At 48.3% G+C, this 22,715-nt stretch overlaps 1 protein-coding gene across 1 annotated transcript; it reads right to left on the bottom strand.

Annotated features, from left to right (window-relative positions):
• Positions 1 to 1,865: 1,865 nt before the first annotated feature.
• ACTR1A (actin related protein 1A) lies at positions 1,866 to 21,730 on the bottom strand. Its single transcript, XM_068949793.1, has 11 exons — positions 21,539 to 21,730; positions 15,808 to 15,872; positions 14,835 to 14,910; positions 13,925 to 14,050; positions 12,977 to 13,101; positions 12,469 to 12,685; positions 9,846 to 9,938; positions 8,935 to 9,109; positions 7,690 to 7,751; positions 7,311 to 7,351; positions 1,866 to 6,635 (listed from the first exon to the last, which is right to left on the bottom strand). Exons 1-11 carry the CDS (start codon positions 21,584 to 21,586, stop codon positions 6,533 to 6,535), a joined length of 1,131 nt encoding a protein of 376 aa, XP_068805894.1. The 5' UTR covers positions 21,587 to 21,730; the 3' UTR covers positions 1,866 to 6,532.
• Between the last annotated feature and the right edge of the window lie 985 nt (positions 21,731 to 22,715).

Below are 22,715 nucleotides of genomic sequence, written 5' to 3'. Positions count from 1 at the left end.
CTTCTAGTGCACCTTCATGCAGCCCTGCCAGGACTGATCGCTGGTGATTCCTGGGGAAACTTGGCTCTCACACCCTCTCCAGACCTTGCGTTCTGCCTGTGAGGCTCCCCTTCACACCTTACTTCAGTGAAGGGGGGGGGGGGCTGGGATCAGGCTAAATTGTGATGGGGTTATTTTGGGTTGTTTGACCCACTTACCTGTTGGTAGAGTCCCAGAAATGTGCTGTCCATTAGTGAAGCCTTGTAAAAAGTCTCTTGGTAGCATTGAGGTGGCTATAGATGCAACAGTCTTACTACAGCCTTTCCAATACATAAGGGTTTGAGACAAGCTGAAACAACTGCAAGCAAGTTAAGTGAACCAGAGCTGCAGCTGACACATGCCTGCTCAGTGATTTTTCTAGCAGAACAGGTGGCTCTAACCTGGCTGGGTTTGTGGTGGGTGGCAGGGGTATGACTAGGGTTGTACTGGAGAGAATGGGACTGCTCCAAGGATAGTGGGTTGAAGTAGGCCCTTCCCTTCCCAGCAAAATTGTGTGCTGGGGCTTGGGCCAGTTTCTGTGAGGGACTGAGCGCAACAGCAGGTTGGCAAGTCACTAGCCTTCTGGGTGGAAGTAAAGCATTTGTCCCTGCTGCTTTGCAAGGTCCCAGCCACCAGGTTGTCCCCTCCCTTCACCAGCTTGAACAGGAGATGGCAAAAAGGCTGAGAGCAGTTGCAGGCCAGGCTGGCCACAATGCTCCCTGGACACATCCCACTCACTGGGCTGCAGCTAAGGTGGGCAGACGCCTAGATGTACCTGGGAAGGCCCTGCTTGAAGAGTCAGAATTGGATTGGGCCGGGGGGGGGGGGGGGGATACCTTCATCTTGTTTTGTTGAAGCTGCTTTCTCAGTGCCTGGGGGGTTGGGCTGTTTGCTACCCACTGTACCCCCAGTGCTGCAGCATTCCTGCCCTGCTTGTCTCGTCTCAGCCCTCCCCAGGCCCTGGCCCTGGCCCCACTGCTGTGCCCCAGGGAGCTGGGGTTGCATCTAGCCTAGCTGCTCGCACCAGCTTTGGTTGTCACTGTTCGGGGCGGCTGAGGTACCTGAAGCAGGCAGCCTGGCTGACATGCTCACGTACATGTCAGCCCTCTCTCAGGCTGCACAGGAACAGGCCTGCCTGGGCACTGAACCACCTTCCTCTTCCCGTCCTGCTCCTGGGAGCAAAGCTCACCACATTAGTTCTCAGCAAGCGCCTGGGCTGGCATCAGCTCTTCCCACAAAAGCAGCTGTGTGGCTCCCAGCCCTCCTCACTCAGCCAGGGCTGCCCTCACTGCCTGTCCCAGCCACGTTCACTCACCCTTACAGCTTCTCCACTCCTTGGCCGCCCTCTACCTGTCCGCAGCAAGAAAGAGAGGTCCTGGGGATAACATAATACTCCCTGCTTGGCAAGACCAGGCTGCCCAACAGGACAGAGCCCCTCAGAGACTCCAGTGAGACACAAGACACCCCAGAGGGAGGAGAGCTCTTGCACTTGTGCCCCATCCCCATCGCATCCAGCTGCGCAGCCCCCACCTCTCTGGGAGTGGGGAGGAAGTCGACACAGCCAGGCCCAGCAACACCTACTGACCTCTGCTCTGGCTCTGACTAGGTTGGCACCTTTACAGGATGGCTAAAGAGGGGAGCAGCTTTGGGCACCAGCAGCAGAGACCACAGCTACGTCCCAGGAACTTCCTACCCCAGCTCAAGAGCCAGATCAGGAGGGCAATCTCAGGCCAAAGATGCTCCGTCTCCCAGCAGATCGGCCTGCAACAACCCTGCACACGCAAGACAAGAACACACATTACGTCCTTCACAATGCAAATGCAGGAGATAAGGCCAGGACACTTAAGTTTGTATATGAACAACTTTATTTAAGTATGCTGGGCACCACCAGGCAACATGGTTTGGACAGTGTGCGAGGGTACAGTCAGGCAGATCAAATGAATGCGAGAGTGGAGACGGCACCTTTCTGTCCTGTCGCGGTAGTTTACAAAATGGAGCACTGCTGCTTCTGCAAGGGCAACGGAGGGCTGGGGGAAGGGACAAAGATCACTGGCACTGCCTGCGCTGCCTGGGGCACGTGGTAAGTGAATGGAGGGGGGGTTTGCTTCCTCCCCTTTGCACATTACAACGAACCAGCAAGAACGCAACTGATTTTTTCCAACAGATACAAGGCTGAGCACCAACAGCTCTTCTTTACATGACGGGTTCTTGCTTAAAAACACAATCTGATCTGATGGGAGTAGGTGAACAAGCGACCTGGCTGCATCTGGGAGTGGAACACCAAACCTGCCTACCTGGAGCCTCTCCAAGCCCAGCAGCGAGCCCCAAGAGCACGCTTCCCGCAGGGGCAGCACACTGCTTACCTACATTCATGCCAACTGACACAGCACACTAATGGCATCCGGTAAAGCTTCCCATCGCGGCCCAAGCAAGCGCACATCATTGATATGGCACTAAAGGGTTGACCCCAGGCTGCCCTGCCACAAGCGTGTCTGCAATGCTCCCTGCAAGCCAGAGGAGAAGCCCATTTGCCAAAGCTGCTGCAGCCCTGCAGCTCCTACCCCATCTCAGCTCTCGAGAGCAAACCCAATGTGACATGCGGAAACGAACAGAAAGGAGGGGAACGAGGAAGAACTTCCACCAAGCAACTCCAAGTCCACTGCTGGTGCCAGGTACTGCAGCATATAACTACACCATTCATGCTAAAGGCTGTGGTAGCTAAAGCTTTCTGCTGGGTTGGGAGTTTCTACCCCCTACCTTCTCCTTGTGGCTCTGGAAAACAGCAGAGTCATTTGGAGGATCATAGTGGCTTACAAAGCAGACTAGAAACAAAGTGTGCCATCAGATGGGGCTGGTTTCCAGTGCTTTGCCTTGCTGGGATGGCAAGACCAATTTAGCAGGCAGATGCTGCACAGACAACAGCCACACCAGCTAACCACACTCACAAGGGAGACTATTGACATTCATGGTCAAATAGAGGAAGAATTCATTTATGTATATTCTGCCTCAGAAGAATATCTGGGCTATGGCTAGAGAATGCTTAACAGGCAATGGATTTACAAAGCAGTGAATCCAGACAGGTAATATGAAATCTCCATGTTTACCTTTCAGTCAGTTTATGCTCTGCATGGGGAGACAGACAACCATCATAACCAATGCAGGTGTCTTGCCTTTCTCGTGCACCACTCTTCCTATTCTGCCTGCTAGGAGCTACCCAGCCTCTCTGCCTAGCAGAAACACAGCTCTACAGCTAGTGAGGACACTCGATACATGATCCTACCACCTTCCCCTTGCTTCAGCTGATACTGCCTGCCTGTGAAGCAAGACATGGCCAGAGGATTTCCTTAGGAAGCACAAACAGCAGTTTTTGGAGCTAGACAAGTTCATGTGCTGCTCCAAGGGGAAGCATCTCCTGTCCCCCAGCCAGACATCCTGGCATGACCATGGAGCTGCCCCACTGAGGAAGACTGGCCACACCAGTGGCCTGAGCAGCTCTCCCCAGCTCTCAGCCTCCTCCTTTTCCAACAAGCAGGATTAACTTTGGAAGAGAAGCCACTGCATCTATGTGGGCTTTGAACAGCTGAGGCTTATCTGAGCTAGAAAAAAGAGACTCTGCAAGCTCATCTTCTGGTAACCACCAGCAGCACTAACTCTTCTCCATGCCAACACTGCTGCTCTTCTATGAGGTGAAAGCCAAAAGCTGGTCTACAGCAGCATGCAAAGGTTAGTGGGATGAAAAACAGCATGCATTTAAAACAACTGTTCTGCAGTAACTCATTGCCTCTCTTTTCTGCCTCTGCGAGGCAGTCATTTGTTCACGTCCACTCTACAGCGAGCACCTCCACACAGGCCCATCACTGAACAACTCTACATGCAGACGAGCCCTCTGAACGGTCAGCTATGCCTCCTGTGCAGGACTGCCTCAAAGACACTGGATCTGCACTCCCCCGAGCCACTGTCACAGTTGCATGCCAGCTGCATGGGCCTGCTGCAGCTGCCTTCAGATGTGCCCAAATCTCACAGTCAGAGCAGGGGGAATACTGATGAGAGAAGCCACCTTAAAACCTGGCTGAATGGCCTCAGTGCCCCTGGAAACGCCCTGCTGCGAGGGCAGGCTATGGAGGGCTTGGGCGAGCGGAGGGGCAGCTCCTTCCTGCAACCTGCTCCTGCAGACACTTCCCTGGGGGGGGGGAGGAGGGGGGGGGAGGCACTAGTAGAAATCTCCCACTTGCATTTCTAGCGCAGCTGCAGTGATCAGATACTGCTTCACACCACTGCAGGCCTGCCCCCCCCCCCCCCCCCCCCCCAGTATCAACCCACCCCAGAGCCTTTCAGGACATCTTGCAGCTTTTTCCAGGTGCAGGTGTGATAGTGCCCAGATGTTAACAGGGACACACTAATACGTGCAGTAAATGTTGCAAGAGCATAATAGTGAAGTACAGAGGTTTACAACCCCTCTTAAACATACTGAGTGGGGTTATACCACCGGCATGTCACATACGTGTAAGATCACTGCATACTTCATTTTACTAGCAGGCTGTTTTCCACAAGTGCAGACTTTAATATTCTCTCCCTCCTCCCACACCCACGTTTTAATAATAAGCACAAGGTCTGCCTTTGTGCTTTTGATGGAGGCAGATGGCTTTTATAGTGAAGAATGAAAACCACTAACATATTCTAACTCTGGAGGGGGAGTCTCAGAAGATCCACAAAGGATCTAAACTAAAACAGGTGGCTGGGGGAAGAAAACCACCAAAAACCAAAATAAAACCTCAAATAGCTCCAAATCACAAACACACCTGTGCCCCTCTGGTTACACTGTCCAGAGTGGAAAATGCTCTGGGTCCCCCTCTCCTACCTAAATAACTCTCCCCAGGTGGAGTTCCTGTTACACCAGTTTGGCTGTAGGTAGGTATACAACTTACCACACTGACTCCATGTGCTGCTGCCTCAAAGTCTACTAGTCAAGGGGCTAAAAGGTAGCCTATTTGGTTCTCAGCAGCAGTCAAAAAAAAAAACAAACAAAATAAACCAACACTGAAAAAAATAAAGAGCACCAAGTAATGCATAAAAGTAAGAAAAAAATGAAAAAAGTGACACACCCCAATACAAGCAGGTCTGTAGACCTTACAATCTCTGTAGTAGCAGAAGAGAAGCAGCTAACAGGCGAGTGGAAAGGCATGAGCAGCACAACAGAACACAGCCACCGCAACTGCTTGCTGCTCACAAAGCTGCTGGTAACACCAACATACTAATACAATTTATTGTCCTCTCATTTAGTGCATTCATAGAGAATAGCGAGACTCCCTAAAGAACAGTTACCCAGAAGTGTTGCAGGGCTGGTTGGTTATTGTGCTAAGCATGTGTGCTATACATATTAGTGTAGCATCAAACAATGGACAGCTTGGCAACAGGTGCGCAGAGAAGACCCAAAGCATGGTTCCCAGGTGCTGTGGTCAGTATTTGAGATATCCCCAGACATTTAAATAAATAAAACATTTCTAACATTACAATGCACCTTTCCAATGTTTTGCCCCAGAATGGATAAAATACACGAGTCATGCCTTGCTGAAAATGGATGGTCCTTTTGCTCTGACACGGCAGGAAGGAGGGAAACGGCACTGAGTTCTCATGCTCTTTCTCTGTAAGAGTTGAGGCTGTAAACCTTGGCAGACTGAGGGGGAGCACACAAGTGCCTTTGTCCCCACTCTGGGGCGCTTGCTTCCAGAGGAGAAGAGGTGTTTAAAACAAGGTACGAGAAAATAACCGTCTAGTACTAGAGAGCTGAGGAGAGATTGCTTTGTTCTACTCCATGCAATACAAACTAAGTCCTACCACCAACTTCTCCAGCCGTGGTCCAGGCCCACACATCAGGCTATGAAGTTACACACACATACGCACGCACTCATACTTACACACCAAGAAACAGTGGGAAAAGGGGCTTGACTGCTCAGAATGTGCTTTCTCTTAATAAAAAAATATATTAAAAACAACTTAAAAAAAATCCAATGACAGTGAAGACACTGATGAAGAAATAAGTAGCTACAGGGTCTCAGCAACATATTTCCAGACAATCCACCCACTGGATTCAGGTAACTAAAGCCTGTGTGAGCAGTTTGCAGTGGTTGGCTCCCTTCTTGCTTGCTAGGCAGTATCTAAGCTGTTCCCTTTGTTGGTTTTTTCTTTCTTTTTTCTTTCTTTTTTTTTTCCTTTAAACAGTGATAAATGTGCTCATAACACAGAAATTCAGAGTGAAATGAAAAAGGAATGGGCCGTTCTTGGAGAAATTCAGATCGGTATTTTCTCCTTTCCATTAAAAAACCAACAAAAATAAAATAAAAGAGAAGTTAGTAGTACTAATACAACCCTCCTGCTGCTGTTGTCTTTGCTCAGTGAGATCAGGGCATGCTGGCGCACACACACACACACAGGCAGCTCTCAGACACTCGGACTCAGAAAAGCGAGTTTAGAACTGAAGTGAGTCTCCGGAGGAGACTGAGGACGGGTCCTAGGGCTAGAAGGTTTTTCGGTGGATGGCACGAGCTCCGTCTTCTTCATATTCCTTTTTCGAAACCCACATTTTCTTAAAGGTGTCCAGCGAGGCCAGGATAGAGCCACTGGGGAGAGATAGGCAAGTATGTTAGGGCTTAAAGGAAAACGTTGGGGCCACTCTCACTACATCTCTACAGCAACGAGTTGTTTCTCTAGTGTAACACTTCCAAGCTTCAGTGAGGCATCTAGGCCCCTGGTTCCCTACAGCAGAAATGCTCTCTGGACACCTACTACCTCTCCTATTAGCCTCAAATGCGCTGCCACTACAGAGCTTGGCACCAGCCACCCCCACCCCCACCCAAATAAGGGGGCAGACACTGCTCCAAACACCAGCTCTCTTCACAGGGCATCTGGTCTCACTCCTGGCCTTCTGGAGCTGAGCTTAGTTCTCCCAATCAGCAGAGAAGATGTAAACACAAGGGGAAACATGCCTAGAGCCTCTGCCCTAGCAAATTTACCACCTGTGAGCTTGTTCTACTTCAGATTGGCTATCAAGACTAGCAACACATCAGCAAAAATTAACAGGCCCAGCAGGAGCCTTAAGGAGGCAAAAGGCTACGGGGTTCACAGCGTGGATGGAGACAGGCTCATTAACCAAGGCCAGGCTGAACATCGCTGCACCTGGCCGAGCGATGAATCCTCCTGACACAGCACCAGAAGGGACGACACTGCGTGAGCCAACAGGCTGCAACTCCCTGGCTGTCATCCCACACCAAGGTGCATCACTGTGCGGTACATACCCAATCCATGTGGAATATAATCTCTCCTGAGGAGCTGATATCTGGGGGAAGGAGAGGTTCAGTTAGTACTTTCCCAAGATCTAGCCAGCTCCTCTGGGGGTTGCCCCACTTCACCCTGGCTGACAGCTGACAATAGCAGGTGTGAGCTGTTCCACCAGACAGATACCCGGCAGGTCGCCCCAAACGACCTCTGTGGACCAGGATCCTGGCTCCTCTGACAGCATGACCATTACAGCAGATACTGTTGCGCTGTCCCAAGAAAGCCGTGACTGGTTTGAAGCACGGGGCAGCTGTGCTCTCAGCATGGTTCTTTCAGGAGGGCCAGGGCCACAAAACTACACGCATCATCTGTGATAAACAGCCAAGAGATTGCTCTTACCCTTATTTTGACATCCTTGGGAGCTAGTTTCTTCACTTCGCTCAAGAGCCTGTCACCAAAACCTACATAAGACAGGAAATACGTGCAGCCTGAGCCCCTCAGCAAAGTCCCAAGTTACATCTACCAACAATGTGACAATATCCCATGCAGTCTTATTCAACTATCCCTCTCCAGGTCTCACACAGAGCCCAGTCTGGGGAGGCACAGCCAGAGAGACAACAGGGACAACATGATTTTGTCTCACTCAGTTGTCTAAAACACTGGCACAACAGGCTCCATCTCTCAGCAGCTATTTGAGATGAACAAACAAGTTTTTTTAGCTCGGATCACAAGTGTACCAGTTCCCCCTTCCTTCCTTCCACACTCCTCCCTCATCCAGCCTACTAGCACAGGGGAGCTCACAGATTAAGTGGGGAGACCAGTACGTAGCTGGGGATCTCCACTTGTGCATAAAAGGCTGACAGGTTCTGGCAGAGGATATCCTTAAACCAGTGGGGGCCAGCTGGGGACAGGTATACCTGGCTGTTAGTGCCCTTGCAGAACATGCTGGCAAGCAGGACTTGTCCATGATTGTTATCACTCAACCCCTCCCTCTCAAGCAATGCAAGAAAGCAGCCACTGAGGGGAACGCACAACAGGGGAAGACATCTCTATTGCTGTGCTCTATGAAAGCTTGGGATCCTCAACACTCGTGGCAGTTGGCCACTTCAAGTCCGATTTCTTAGCATGGAGAACTCTGGCCTTAAGAATTCACCCTCTTTCCTCACTCTCCTCAGCTCTCTCATCAGGAGGGAGACAGGTGGGAAGCTGGCTTCCTGCACCTGTGTAGCTGACATATCATAGCAGCAGGACTGCTGGACTCTCTCAGACACTAGAGACCTAAGGGAACCTCAGGAGCTGCAAAGGTTAGGTAACTAGTGCTGAACTGGAATAGTAGAACTCAACATGCCTACTCAGGCTGACACAGGCAGAGCAATAGAAAGGAAAAGATAAAAGCCCTCCAAGCCCAAGCAGGGATGTACACAGCAGAAGCGTCTTGGACGCCTGGAAGAGTATGACTAGGAATAAGAAAATTAGGGAGTGAGAAACGAAGTCTTCTGCTGCTCACAGTGACACCCCTGAGAGCAGAGTCTCCCACAGCCCTCATGACACAGGACAATTTAGGTGATCCAGGATATCTTCCCAGTTTTGCATGAAAAGAAAGCATGGTATGTCACACCCTACTGAAAGGGGAGAGGCAGGAACCTTTGAAAAGCGTAGAGCCTCCAGACAGCACGATGTTGGAGAACAGTGTTCGCCTCAGGTCCATGTCCGATTTCTGAATGGCAAAAACCAGCACTTCATGGAGTCCTTCACATTCCTCCCCTATGAGGTCTGGCCGGAACAGGAGCTCTGGGGCTCGGAAACGGGCAGGGCCGATCTGCAAGGAGAGAAATTACCACAGTGGGAAAGAGGGAGAAGCATGGTTCAGCTCTCTGTCTATAGCCTCAAGTCCGGGCCTTTCTTTCTTAGGGGAGAATTCAAAGTAACAAGGTTTCTCAGACATTCATACTACATCATAAACTCCCAAGTGACCAGCAGTTTGGCCTACTGCCCAAATAACTAAGGCACTGTTTCTATTTTGCAGTTGAAAGAGAGGAAGAAACTTGCTCAGCTCCAAACAGCAGGTCAATGCCAGAGGAGGAAGCAGATCACACCTGGTGCTGGAGGCAAGACCTGTACATACATCTTCTCCTTCAGTCCTTCTATAGAAGCAGTATTCCTACGCCACTCTTCAAAGCAACTCTTTCTGGACCTCTAGGCAAGATAAAAGCCACATACAAAACCACTGCTGGATTTGCAGTGAGCTGATACCTACTCACATTCCATACCTGATCTGCATGAAGACTTGCTAGATCAGAGCCTGTACTCAAACAGCTCTGAGCCCCCATGGTCCTCTCTATCTTAACCCAAGACCCAGCAGAAGCAGTGAGGTTTCTAACAATACTTGCATCACCCTAAAAAAATTCCAGTGCCCTGGGTCAACAGCCTGGGATGAGTTCTGCCCTTATGAGATAACTCTAGTACTGCATTAAGTTTCCCACCGCTAGGCAGAGGGCTATTTTGGAAAACCTGTGCTTCACATTAGGAATCTTCTGACATGTGTCTTTACAAACCTCAATGGTGCTGCCATCTGGCAGGTAGTACTGAGCCTTCTCAGTTTCCAGAGTCTCATCCTTCTGGGGGTTTATTGACAGGTAGCAGGCACGCTAGAAAGGAAACAGTCAGGGAAAGGGAGATGAGAACGGCAAACCGAAATACTTGTGATAAAATACACTCTTCTCGCTACAAAAAGTAAGTTCTTTAAAAGCCAAACCCAAGCATCCTTTTGGGGAGACTAATTTCAACAGCCCTTTGTGCTGGGGAAAGAAACTTTTATTTTGGGTTCACACCAGGAAAAACACCTTTATCTGCCCTTCACATTACAGCCCCCTGTGAGGATTAGAGCCAGACTGCTCTCACACCCTCTCCCTGCTGCTCCCCTCTTGTCTCCAGCTTTCTCTTACTGATTAAGAGGTCACCTCTCTCTAGCACAGATTAAGTATCTATCCTTTAGTGCAGAATAAAACAATCGCTTTAAACACCTTTAATGGCATTAGCCACATATAGACAGGGTTTTAGGTAACTTTGCAATCAATTAACAGCATGAACAAAGTCTACTGTTGCATTTCAAGAGAGGAATGATAATTACTAGAGACAGCTGATCACTTCCCATTGTCCACCTATATTCTAACTTAACAAGAAACAAAATGTTTTGACTTTTCAAATTCCTTCAGCACCCACTATTGCTTCTTCAACAGAAAGTTTTGTCATTCCAAATTGCTATCATCTGAGGATTAAAAAAAAAAAAAAAAGAAGCTTGCGCTGCAGTAGGCTTAAGCGTTCCCCTTTTTACGCTAATTTCTCCTGAAGGAGACTCGTCAACATCTTTCAATTTCTTTCCTGACTTTTTTCCCCTTTAAAAAAAACCCTGGAGTCAGACAGACTCCTATAGTTCACAACTAGCTTCTAGGACTCAGAAATCCCAGTGTCTGGGGCCTCAGATTTGTGCTTGCCAGAGTGCATTCAGACCATGCTTACAAGCTTTCCAGAAGCATGAAAACTGTCAACACAAGAAGCGATGTTCATCCCCTCAGATTTGCAATAAAGTCACAAGCAGGCACCAACATCAACAAAACTCTCACTGCAAGCTCCAGGCGCCAATATCCTAGATATCTGCAACACTCCACCCAGCTAAAATTAACATTAAAGCAAAAGGGGCAGGTTGGAGAGGACATCAGGTTGTTTGCTCTCTTCCTCAGCAGTCTCACTGGTGAGCATAGTCAACACACAAAGCAGGACTTGGCTTCCTTTCCCCTGCTCTTCGTTTCCTTAAGTGTGAAGTTCACAGAAAAGATCACATTTGTGCAAGATGCTGGGCTCAACAGTCAGTACAAGGTCTTTTAATAGTTTCATCCTCCAAGACGCAAAGGAGCCCTGACCATTCGTACGCATATTTCTGAGAGTACAAGCCTCTTGCTTTGTCCTTTAAGACTTTTTACATTGCATTTGCTGCTTTGTACAAAACAGCCTACTTCCGAAGCAGAAAGTTCTCTAGCAAGCCTCTAACCACTTAGATCTTCTGGTCCACAGATGCTGCAATACATGCACACATCAGCTTTTTCTTTCATTCAGCAATCAGCACTCGTAGAACAGACAGCAACTACCAGGTTAAAGCCCACATCCCTATGAACTCTCCTGCTCCAGGCACCACGCAGAAGCCATTCAGCTGTACCACAATGTGCAGCACAGGTGCTGCTCCTTCAGCACAGCCACACCGAACTACAGCCATGCAGAACAAGCCAAGTATTTTCTTTATGGTCCTTCACTGGCAGGTCACAGGCTGAAGGATAGCTTGCTAATGCTCCCAAGCCTGGCACTTGCTGCTGACTCAGCCCAGAGTTATCCGCAGCAATTACAGCATGTGATGGGGGCTGACAGCATGGCAGTGACTGCCAGGCATCAGCACACAGCAATCACAGCTGGGACTGATCTGAGGATTGACTCTGTGTACTGAAGGCATGGATTCAAGAGCAGCACTCAGTCACACAAGGCCTTGCCGAAACCAGACAGCGACCTGCCTGTCTGAGGACCGTGATGCAGCAAAGCCACTGCGAATGGTTACCAGCTCAGAGCTGCCATTCACTGCCTCATCTGTCTGCTCCTCTCATGGCACATAACAGCAGCCAAGGTAACTTAATCATGCCTTCCAGATTGCTAATAGCTCTACAGTTATTGAACACTGCAGACTCTGTTAAGAAAGAAAGCTTTCTGTAAAGTGAAAGTTGCGAGTACTTCGCGTGTGTGTGTCTGTCTGTGTTTTTCACGAGGGAAAACAAAGATGATAGCAACTTGCAATATCTCATTTATGATCCCTACCTGCCGTGGATTTTCCAGGGCCTTTCCTTGAAGAGTAACCAAATACTAGTGAAAGGTACCATCAGACCCTGAGAAACCGCAGCACAGGTAAACACAGAGCAACAGATATTGAACCACCAGCCTGTCTTTGCCCCAGTGCAAACAGACCCTCATCAGGGATTAGAAGTGACCTTGACCCTAAGCATCCCTCAGGTCAGGGAAGATGGAGGGGTAAACTGCAGAGCTAGGTAGGCTGGCACTTCTCACTGTGTCTCAGAGTCACAGCTTCCCTGAGGTAGAAATCCTTCCTCAATAAAGTACAGAAACAGACAGGTATGTCACCTCCTTGATGGTCTTGACAATCTCAAACTCTGAGGAGGTGTGGAAATCATAGCCTTCTTTCCGGAGATAGAGACGCAGGAAGCGGGAGACATCACGGCCAGCAATGTCAATCCGCATGATGGAGTGGGGCATGGCAAAGCCTTCATAGATAGGGACTGCATGGGTAACACCGTCCCCGGAGTCCAGCACCACTCCTGTAGTCCTCCCAGTAGCATAGCTAGCAAAAAGGAAAACGATCAAGTCAGAACAAGCAATTCAAAGTGAGCCCCAACCACGCAGCACACCCAGGAAGCAGAGAATTCACACAAAAAGGGGCTAAAAAAAAACTAGTTTTCATCATAATTCAGCAAATTGCTGTAAACTATTACAGAAATTGAAGTTCAGTTCTTGCTTGAAAAGGGGATGAGTTAAACAGTGTGGACTTCCCTAGGACTTCTGGTGCATGAAAAAAAAAATGGATTTCATAGCAACATTTCACAAGGGCAAATCAAAGAGGAAAGGCACTTACAGGCTGAGCACAGCTTGCATGGAGATGAAGAGTGCTGGCACGTTGAAAGTCTCGAAAAACACCTCAGCAGCACGTTCTCTGTTCTTGCGTGGGTTTAGGGGTGCTTCCGTCAGCAGCACAGGATGCTGGTTTAAAAAAAAAAAAAAAAGCCGTGCTGTAAAACAACCAAGAGGCATCTAGGTGTTTGTCCCTGAAAATTTCTGCTTATTCATTCACTTCAGGAACCACCGGTGCAAGACAACAGATAGAAGGGAGTAATTTCAGCTAGTGAGCTGTATTAGACTGAATAACTTCTAGGAAGTTGGAGGACCAGCAGGTCTCTGGTCCTATCATGAAGAAGTCCTAGAAAATCTAGTCTGTGAGCAATCCTGTTCCGAGAAGCATGAACAAAATGACTCTGGGTACCAAGAGTCCAGCCAGACCGACCAAAAACACAGACCCTAAGAAAGGGTGATGGCCTATGTTCTTAGCAAGAACAGGCAGAAATATTCTATTCCACTTATATGACCCATCATTCTCACTCATTTAATAATCTCTTGATTATTTTATTTTTGGTTATTTCTCTCCAGACCACAGGACTGGTTTTCTCTTTCCTCACTTCAAATCACGTCACTGTTGAGCGGATACACCTGATACACAGGCAGAATAGGAACGGTTAGGAGCGCTTGGCTTAGAGCAGAATCATTAGAAAGAGTGTGAATAACAAATCTTGAAAGTTAGATTCTCAGTTAGACCAACACATTAGATCTGAAGAGGAATTCTGCTTGGACATCTCTTGTGCAGTATCTACTGGGAGGTGAAAAAGCCTAATTTAACAACAGATACATTCAGAGCTTCTGCAGAAGAGCAAAGAAAAAGTCACAAGTCTTTCCTGGTGTTCAGAGGTTCCTGGTGTTATACACACCAATGAATGAAGCCCGTGGCCACGACCTAATGGGATTATCTCACCTCCTCTGAGAATGTCTGAAGCTGGTCTTTTGAATACACATACTGCCAAATGCGCTCCATGTCATTCCAGTCCTTCACTATGCCATGTTCCATCGGGTATCGGATCGAGAGGAGACCTCTGTGCTCCTGCCCAAAAGGAAACATGGACACAACATACTTGTCAGAGACACTCAAACAATCTCATTTCTGAGCGTTACAACTATGATTTAATCTGACAGACTCACTTATTTTCAATATCACTAAATGAGAGCATGACATGTCTGTAGGGTAGTACAGGGCAAAGACTGGACTTTACCCATTAACACCTTTCCCAGAGAAGTATTCGCAGAGGTTAAACAAGGCTCTTTTTCCACCAAGTGGGAAGGTCTGGTGTCTGCAGAGCACATTCCATCCCAACAGTTCAAGTCATTACACGGACACCCATCAAATGGCATCTTTGTTCTACCAGCTCAGTCGTAACAGGGTGGTGGTGGGGAATGTAGTTCAGAGGGCTCATGGGAAAGGTGAGACTTAATAACTGCATGCTGGGAAGAGCAGGACTGTGGAAAGCAAGCTTCTTGCCCAGACCAGGGGGATGAAAGGCAACTAGGATCCAATCTGAAGTCCCCAGTCAAGAAGATGGGGATGTAGCCACAGAGACTGTGAAGTAGCCTAGAAAAAGGAGAGCTATAGATGGACTTGAGAAGATGAAATGAGACTGAGGGAAAAGGTCTCTGATCAAGCTTGGGACAGGAATTTCATGAAGCTCCCTGCTTCAGCTTGAACACACTTAAAAGTGAGATCTGTTCTGCTCGTCATATCTACAATGATGCCAAACAACCACATCCCTTTTAAGCATAAGTGCTACAACTCCTTACTCAGAGCAGCAAACTGAGATAATATGGATAAGGCAATAAACAGAGTTTCTTACCTCTGCTTTTGGACCAATGAAAATGTCCCCTTCTAAAGCACCAGCCATAACACGAACGTGCTTTGGTCTGCCCACACTAGAACAGAGGCAAGAGTATTAATGCTTTTGGAGCGAGAGGCCAGCTGTACTCAAGGATTAACTACCTGATGTTCCGCTGTGCATTGACCAGTACTTTCAGCAGTAATGGGAGACTGAGGGCACTACTAGAGGCAGATAGACAGATCCAGGTTTGCTCTGGCCTAAATTAATCCCTGAATCAGCAGGACATAAGCCAGCTCAGTCTAGCCACACTTGCCCTGATGATTCAGGGCTTATTTGTTCCAGCGATGCCTGGGGCGAACATGGCTAGATCGAGCAAGGGCCCGAGCTGGTAGATCCACATGGTGTTGTTTGACCTCAGGTAGGCTTCTCAATTAGGTATTTATAGCCCCATACTCCATTTCACTAAGCAGACGAGTCTGCATTGCTCAGAATACAAATATACTCATTTAAAAAAAACATCAAATTAAAATAAAAGCCAGTGACTACTCAGAATTCCTGATCCAGCAATCTTTCTTCCAGTAAAACTTCCAGAAAATTTTCAAGAAAGCATGGCAGGGATCAAGAACCCAGATCACACACTGAAGAACTATAAAGGGCTTCACACCTCCCATGCCAACACCTCCCATCCCAACTTCATTTTGCCCTTTTTTTTGACCACCTAGCGTCTCAAGGCTAAAGAATCCTAAAGCTCTGGTCAGGTACTGAACCTGACAAAGCAATATATAATCTTTCATAACTTTTTTCAGAAAAATCTCAATGTGCTCAACAGCGATCTCTTCTTCCTGACACACAGGCACATTCTGCGCAGCAGGAAGAACTAGTTTAACTAATTTCTCCAGTTAGGACCATTTTGACCATTCTTCCCCACAAAGTGTCACAGAATCGATACACGGTATTACTAAGAACTCACCAAGGCCAGTGGAGTACTTACTAGTTTGGAAAGCAGTATTTTGGTATTTGATCACCCGCAAAACCTGCTTTAATCACACCTGAGCCCTGTGGGAAAAACAGATAATGTGTGAGCTTATCACCCATTCAGTCATCTTCACAAGTTTGAAAAGAGCAGCAAACTACATCAGACTTGCCAGATCCTCTCCTTTTTATCAGCAATAAAGCTTCTTGTGAATTCTCCAAGCTGGGTTGGGGATGGGAAGGTGCCAGTATGCCAGCTTGGCCACTAGAGGGGACTAACTGGCACCTTCCCTGGCAGCAGCACAGCACCTCCAGTCTGATCACCCCAGGGTGCCCAGTACTGCTCAGTGTGCGCACCCCAGAGCTGCTCCCAACAGACAACAAACATTTTAGTCCCCAGTGCTGTTGCTTATATGAAGTGCTAGGGATCCAGGAGGCCCACCGGGCTAAATCCCAGCTCTGCAGTTTTCCAATTTATCTTAAATGCTCTCCGGGTAGAGAAGAGCATTTCATAAAGTCTAGCAACAGCAGCCAAACCTTGACTGTCTGGATGGCTCCAGGGGCTACTTCTAAGAAGGGGAGGATGGAGGTTGTAGGCTTCTCAGAAGAAGCAGATTTGGAGAAGATGGAAGGAGGGTAGATAAAGTCAGAGAAGGGAGTGGGAAACGATCATGTGAAGCAGGTTGGAAGGAAAAGAAGTTCAGGTGGTGGACAAGCTAGAAAAAGCTAACGAGGCAGGTCATGGAAGTCCGATCAGAAAAAGATACTGGAAACTAGACTGGACTAGGGTCTGGAAGCAACAAAGGTCCCGGTCAGACTGCAAGAGGAAGGGCTGGAGGCAGGAAAAAGCAGCTGACAGGATATGGCTTATTTGTTTAAAAGGGACAAGGAAGAAGAGATTAGAAGACAAATTGTGTGGTACAGCAGCCAGACAGGAGCGACTCCCAGAAGCCTTCTGGAACTTGCAAAGTAGTGCAAGCACCAAACACAGAGCAAGTTAAACCAGCTGCAGAGAGGCCCTGGCAGGGAGTAAGCGCTGAGCACCTGGCCCCACAGCTTCTGTCCCTGTTGGTATCATCTAGAGGGATCCTGGGAACCCAATAATCAATGTATGTCTGTGCAGACCCCTTCTCCCTCCTCCATTTCCCCTCCTTGCACAGAGGAATGACACCTTGAAACAATGATCAGTGCACAGGAACACACAAGTTTCACTGAGGAGTGGACTTTCATGGGACCTCCTCAGATAAGTCATTTCACTGATAACCCCAAACTACCATGGGCGCGAACTCTTCTGCAGAAAGGGGAGCAGTTCATTTTTATCCTGTACTGGGAGCGAAGCATGTGAGTTTGCATTAATGAAGTGCTTGTTCACTCTCAAGGATTCAGCAGCAGGACTGCTCTGTTTACAAAACCAGAAAGACATTTTGGCTGCCCCACAGCATTTTAAAATGAATAGCAACATAGCTCCTCCATGACTCTTCCCTTCTCACCACCTCTGTGTGGGTCAGCATCACTACTTTCACTCACAGGTCAAACAACCTGCTCATGGCTTTGCCATAAAGACTCTGGCAACTCTCGCTGCAGTGGTTTCTGACCCATCTATCCCAGCTCCCTGCCCCACGCCAGGGCCAGAGGTTACCAGCCAGAGCAGGCTCAGCACAAAGAAATGCAGCCAGCCCCAGCCTCTCCAGTTCACAGCCCTGCGCCTTATTCACCGGTCACTTTTGTCAGCAGTTTCAGCTGAGGTGCCAGGCTTCGTACAGACCGTGCGCGCTCTGCCACCAGGGCTGGGCAACCAGCTGGTGCAGTCCTGCCTTAAAACTGCCAGTGAGATTTGCCAGGACCCATCTGTGAGGGACGAGTATCAGGAACACTCTGCAAGCCAGACGCAGCTAGTTATAGAAGGTATAAAAGCAGATAGCTTGAATCCTCGTGCCCTGATAACTGCCTGCAGCCACGCTGGCTCCAAGGGCAAACCAAGCTGGTACCAGGGCAGGACTACTCCCTCTAGGCAAGGAGGACTCCGCTCCAGCTTTCTCTTCCAATATCTATACTAACATGCACAGATGTGACAAAGCGGCCTGTAAAGTGTTAAAAGTCATCCTTTTAGACGAACTCTCTTCTGGCTATTCACTTCAAAGCGAAGTAATGATTCAAGAACACAAAAATACTATTCCGAGTTTCCTCACCACAGTCTGTAAACAATCCTTATACCTGAGGGGAGGGGAAAAAAAAAAAGTCATCCTTTGTTAAGCCTCGTAGCAAAAAGTTGAATCAAATGCAGGAACAAAACCACACCAGAATATTGTGCTTATTGAATATCTCATTCCAGATAATGACTGATCTTGCAGCCAGCACAGCCTGCTGCTGGGAAGTAGTTTCAGGAGAACAATGATGCTCCTATTTTAACAGGGCAATCAAAACTTCCTTATGCCAGGCCAAAAGTTACCCATAGTGTCCTGGTGAGATTCCCAGCAAGTTACGCATTTTTAGATTTACATATTGAAGTTCAAAGTTAACCAAATGTGTCAGTAGTTCAGAATGCTTAGCTGGAGTTAAAGAAGAATGACTTTTTGAATATGCCGGTAGGACAGAACTCAAACACAGTTGCACTTCCAAATGCCTGGGAATAACCCAAGCACAGCTGTTTGCTCTCCCCGCACTACAAAGATGTGACAGTGCTTTCTGACCTATTCAATTTTCCTTGAAAACATTTTACTTCTTTGAAGATGTGTGCGTACCGAGTAAAGCTATTTATTATTGCCCAGTTTGAGATTCCCATATAACGAGAGGAAAAGGTTTAAGTGTTGAAATGACTCTGGCTGATTGAAAAAGTTTAAAATAAAGATCCGTTTTTTTCCTTTCTTTCAAGTAACCAAATACCATGCATCCTCGCTTCTGCTAGAAGTTCTGATTTATTAAAACTTAAAAGAACTCCAAAATTAACATCCTTCCACCAGAACATATCCTGGTTGGGCTTTCATCCTGTATGATTTTTTTTGTTTTTGTATCTGAGCAGAAGAATGAAAGAAGAAAGAAATTACATTAAAAAAAAAAAACTTTAAGATGCTCCTGAGAGTTTTCCTTGAGACTGTCTTCCTTCACCTTAAAGTACCTGAACATGCCCCTTCTGCTAGCTCTGCAGCTGACTCAGTTATTGATTCATTCGTTTTCATTCATGTGTTTAGGACACAAATTTAAATGGAAATTACCAAGAAAGTCAATCTGCTGTGCAGCACTTTTGATGAGGCAATTACATTTCATATTCTTACAACACTATTTTACTAGAGGCTCATTTCATAAGAACAAATGAAAGATACAATACTCTGTAGTGACAGCTCAACTGTTTAAAATGATACCACTTAGATGACAAAGCCAAATTTTATCCTCTTTGATATAAGTGAAGACAATTCCACGGAGGTCAAGGAATTTGCACTTGCTTAGGCCACAGCTGAACTATGCTATCTCTTAACATGTTCTTTATGTCCATCGGGTCTCTCAAGCCATTTGTTTCAGTGAGAACTTCTTGGAGTACAAGATGGGAACGCAAGTCTTCTTTTAAAAAAAAAAAAAAAAAAACTTACTGGAAAAGAAGGAATGTTAAGGCTGTACTGCAGGGAAGCTCCAAGCTCTAACTGTACATTGCAAAACTCTCTCCGTTGGAAATATGAAGCTGAGCTTGCTGTTTGGCATGAGAAAGTCTGATCCAAGTTTTAGCCACATTCCTTGATGTCCCTTTGGAACACACTGAGATACTAGAGCAGGGCTGGGACCAGCAGGATCCGGCTTGTTTACGAGCTCAGTCTTCATTTTCCCCTTCCCACCCTCCCATACACATAAGAGACGGGATGACATTCAGCCTTGAAAAGTCGCCTGCAACACTAAGGAAAAGCATTCACGAGGCAGCACGAACAGCAGTACTTTCTCTGTGCAGCTTCCACTTCCCGTCTTGCCTTAACTCATGAGAGTACCAAAAATGCAATGTCACCACGAAGCTCTGCAGCTGAGAGTTTGCCAGCATTAAGGGCAGATCGCACAACTGCTTCATTATACCTCTTGTACGGGAAAAGGAAGGGGAAAATTCATTTATCAGAGAGGCAAGAAGAATTATTAGCTTTTATAAGACCAGCTGATAAAATGAGAAAAGAAATGGACCAGTTTTCTAGCACGAGCCCTTCTTCAGAGCTGAAGCAGGGACAACAATCATTGCACTGAGTAATGCAAGGACAGACTGAAATTAGATATGGGCTGCTATATGACTTCTCGCAACAAACTCATCCTCACAACGCCGTTACACCTGGAGAGAACTTAAAATGCTTAGCTGGTCACCCAGCACCACAGCAGGGTTGATATTACTCCAGCTAGTTTTAAGAGCATCAACCTAACTTATTCTTTAGTCTCCAATAAAGAAAGTGCCATGTTTTTCTCAATGCAGTCTATTCTGCTGCTTAATTTTCTTCTCCATTAGACAGTTCTCTTTGATGTCTAACCTAAATCTCACTGCTGCAATTCCAGAGGAAGACACAAGAACAAAACTGTATCAGAGAGCTCAAGCGGTAGAGCGGAAATTGGGATCAATAATAAAGAAAGAAAAGGTCAGAAGAATAATTGGCTTGATCCTAGAAGACCTACATTCACTCAGCTCATGAAAAAAAGGACTAGGTTGAGAAGTGCCAGGGTAGCAAGTCCACATGCCACACGGCAAAACGATTCAGGAGTAAATAAGATGATGGAGAAAGGAGGGAGCACAAGCACTGACCCTTTGAAACAGGAAAACCTGAATCACTGGCAGCAGAGGTCAGGAGGGAGGAGTATGAATGTGTGACTCACTACACTGAGTGAGGCTCCCTCCGAACTACCCCATGCCTTCCCTCCTCCCAGCCCTTCCTGGATAGTCCGTCCTCTTGGGAGGCCAGTCTGGATGGGGACTAACCAGAACTGGACTCAGAAATATCTCCTCAGCGCATGCAGTCACCCTCATTCACCTCATACGCTACCCAGCCAGGCGGAAGCTCTTCTTTGAGCTAAGGAGGGGCACCATCCGCCCGCATCAGTCACCTGCGGCACCACGCCCCACTGTCAAAGCCAAGCTGATGCAACCCACGCAGGGAGCGGCCCGCCCAGCAAGCCCGCGTGGGCACCCGGCGAGGCGGCGGTCCGGGGCTGGCGCCCCGCCGGCTGCCCTGCCGCCGGGATCTGCTAGGGCAGCGCCGGAGAAGAGGGCGCCCCCGGGCCGCCGCTCCCCATTGTCCCCCAGGCACAAAGAGGAGGACAAGGCCGGGGGGGGGGGGGGAATCCCGAGCCGCTCCTGACGGACAGCCCAGCCAGCCAATGGGCACAGGTGCTCTCTGCAAGGGTGGGGCGGGACGCGCCCCGCTGAAGCAGGTACTAGCGGGCTGCCCGGCCGTAACTGACAGCCGCGCCAGCCAATCGGGCCGCTCCGCCATCGCGGGGACCGGGCACCTCGGCGGCGGCAGGGACCGCTCCCTACCGGCGAGAGTAAGCGGCCCTGTGACGGGCAGGCCCCGGAGCCAATCGCACAGCGGGGGAGGCCGGCGGCCCCGCCCACCGGCTCAGCACGCCCGCTGGGCCCGGCGCCGGGCGAGGGCCCAAGGCGGAGGCCGAGCCGGGGGGGCTGCCGCGGGGGAGCGGGCCGGCGGGGCGGGGCTCCGGTGACAAAGGGATTCCCGCCCGCGGCTCCTTCCCGCCTGTTCGCCTTGTCCCCAGGGCGCGCAGGGCCCCGCACTCACGTTGTCTATCACGACGGGCTGGTTCGCTATCACATCGTAGGACTCCATGGCGAGGACGCGCCGCAGCCAGCAGCCAGGCAGCAACAGCCCGGGCCGCGGCGGCGCATGCACAGAAGGGCGGCGCGCAGCCGCCTGGGAGATGTATTCCCGAGGAGCGGTGCGTGCTGGGAATTGTAGTCTTCGTGCCGCGCGGCGCCCCGAGGCCTCACGGGAAGTGCCGTCAGGAGAGGGGGCTGCTGGGAGATGTAGTGCCGGGTGGGCCATGCCCGCGAGAGCCCCCGGCGCGATCGCTTGCTTCGAGGATGACAAACCCGCGCAACGGGAGGAGAGAAAAGCAAAAAAGAAACATCCAAACCCTTGAAGCTGCCTTTTGACACAACTGAAATGGAAGTCTGAGAACCCTTTGGTTTTATTTTGTTCCTCCTTCGTGCATCTTTGCAAGAAAAACGCAGAAAAATGCAGCCGCGCCAAAGGCACAGGGCGCCTGCTGCTCTGCCTCTGGGAGCAAATGCTCCAGAGAAAAAGAAAATATACCATTGTGAAATTCCCTACCCACTGCTAGGTGTATTCCCAAGCCCATCAGTAATAAATTTGCTTTCAAGTGTAAGTGATAACTGTAGTTAATTAAAAAGCAGATTTTCCTAACATTACCCATACCATTTTGCAACTGTTCCTGCCGTCTCTTGGTACTCTTCTACTTACTGACGTCTGCGGTTGTGCATTCTAGGGGTTAACTATCTTCTTCTCTGAAAATTTATCAAATTTCAATTAACCACTTTTCAGTTGAATAGATTTTTTTTTTCAATTTTTATACTAGCAGAAAAACAAACAAAAGATGACCCTCTATAGAAAGAATATCACTATAATAAAAGCATTCTGCTGCTAGTTATTTGATGAGACCATTTCAGTAAACTGCTGGTCATAGTGCATCAGTTCTCTCTGAACATCAACTAGTTTCTCTGTATTTTTGAGATGTAGCAAGCAGAAAAGGAGTGTTGGTACCAAGAACATACGTAATAGGCATTCTCACATTAAATAATATGCTCACTGTTGTTTTCCATTCATTTTCACGTTCTCTAAAAACATTCTGAATAATTGATGATTGATCATGACACTAAAACGACATGTTTGCAAAGTATACATTGAACTCTGAAGTGCATTTTAACTAACGTCAAGG

This window comes from Struthio camelus, chromosome 7, assembly GCF_040807025.1.
Source record: "Struthio camelus isolate bStrCam1 chromosome 7, bStrCam1.hap1, whole genome shotgun sequence".
Taxonomy (NCBI): Eukaryota; Metazoa; Chordata; class Aves; order Struthioniformes; family Struthionidae; genus Struthio; species Struthio camelus.
Note: the sequence above shows the minus strand (reverse complement) of the source record. Positions and strands in the feature narration are given on the sequence as shown.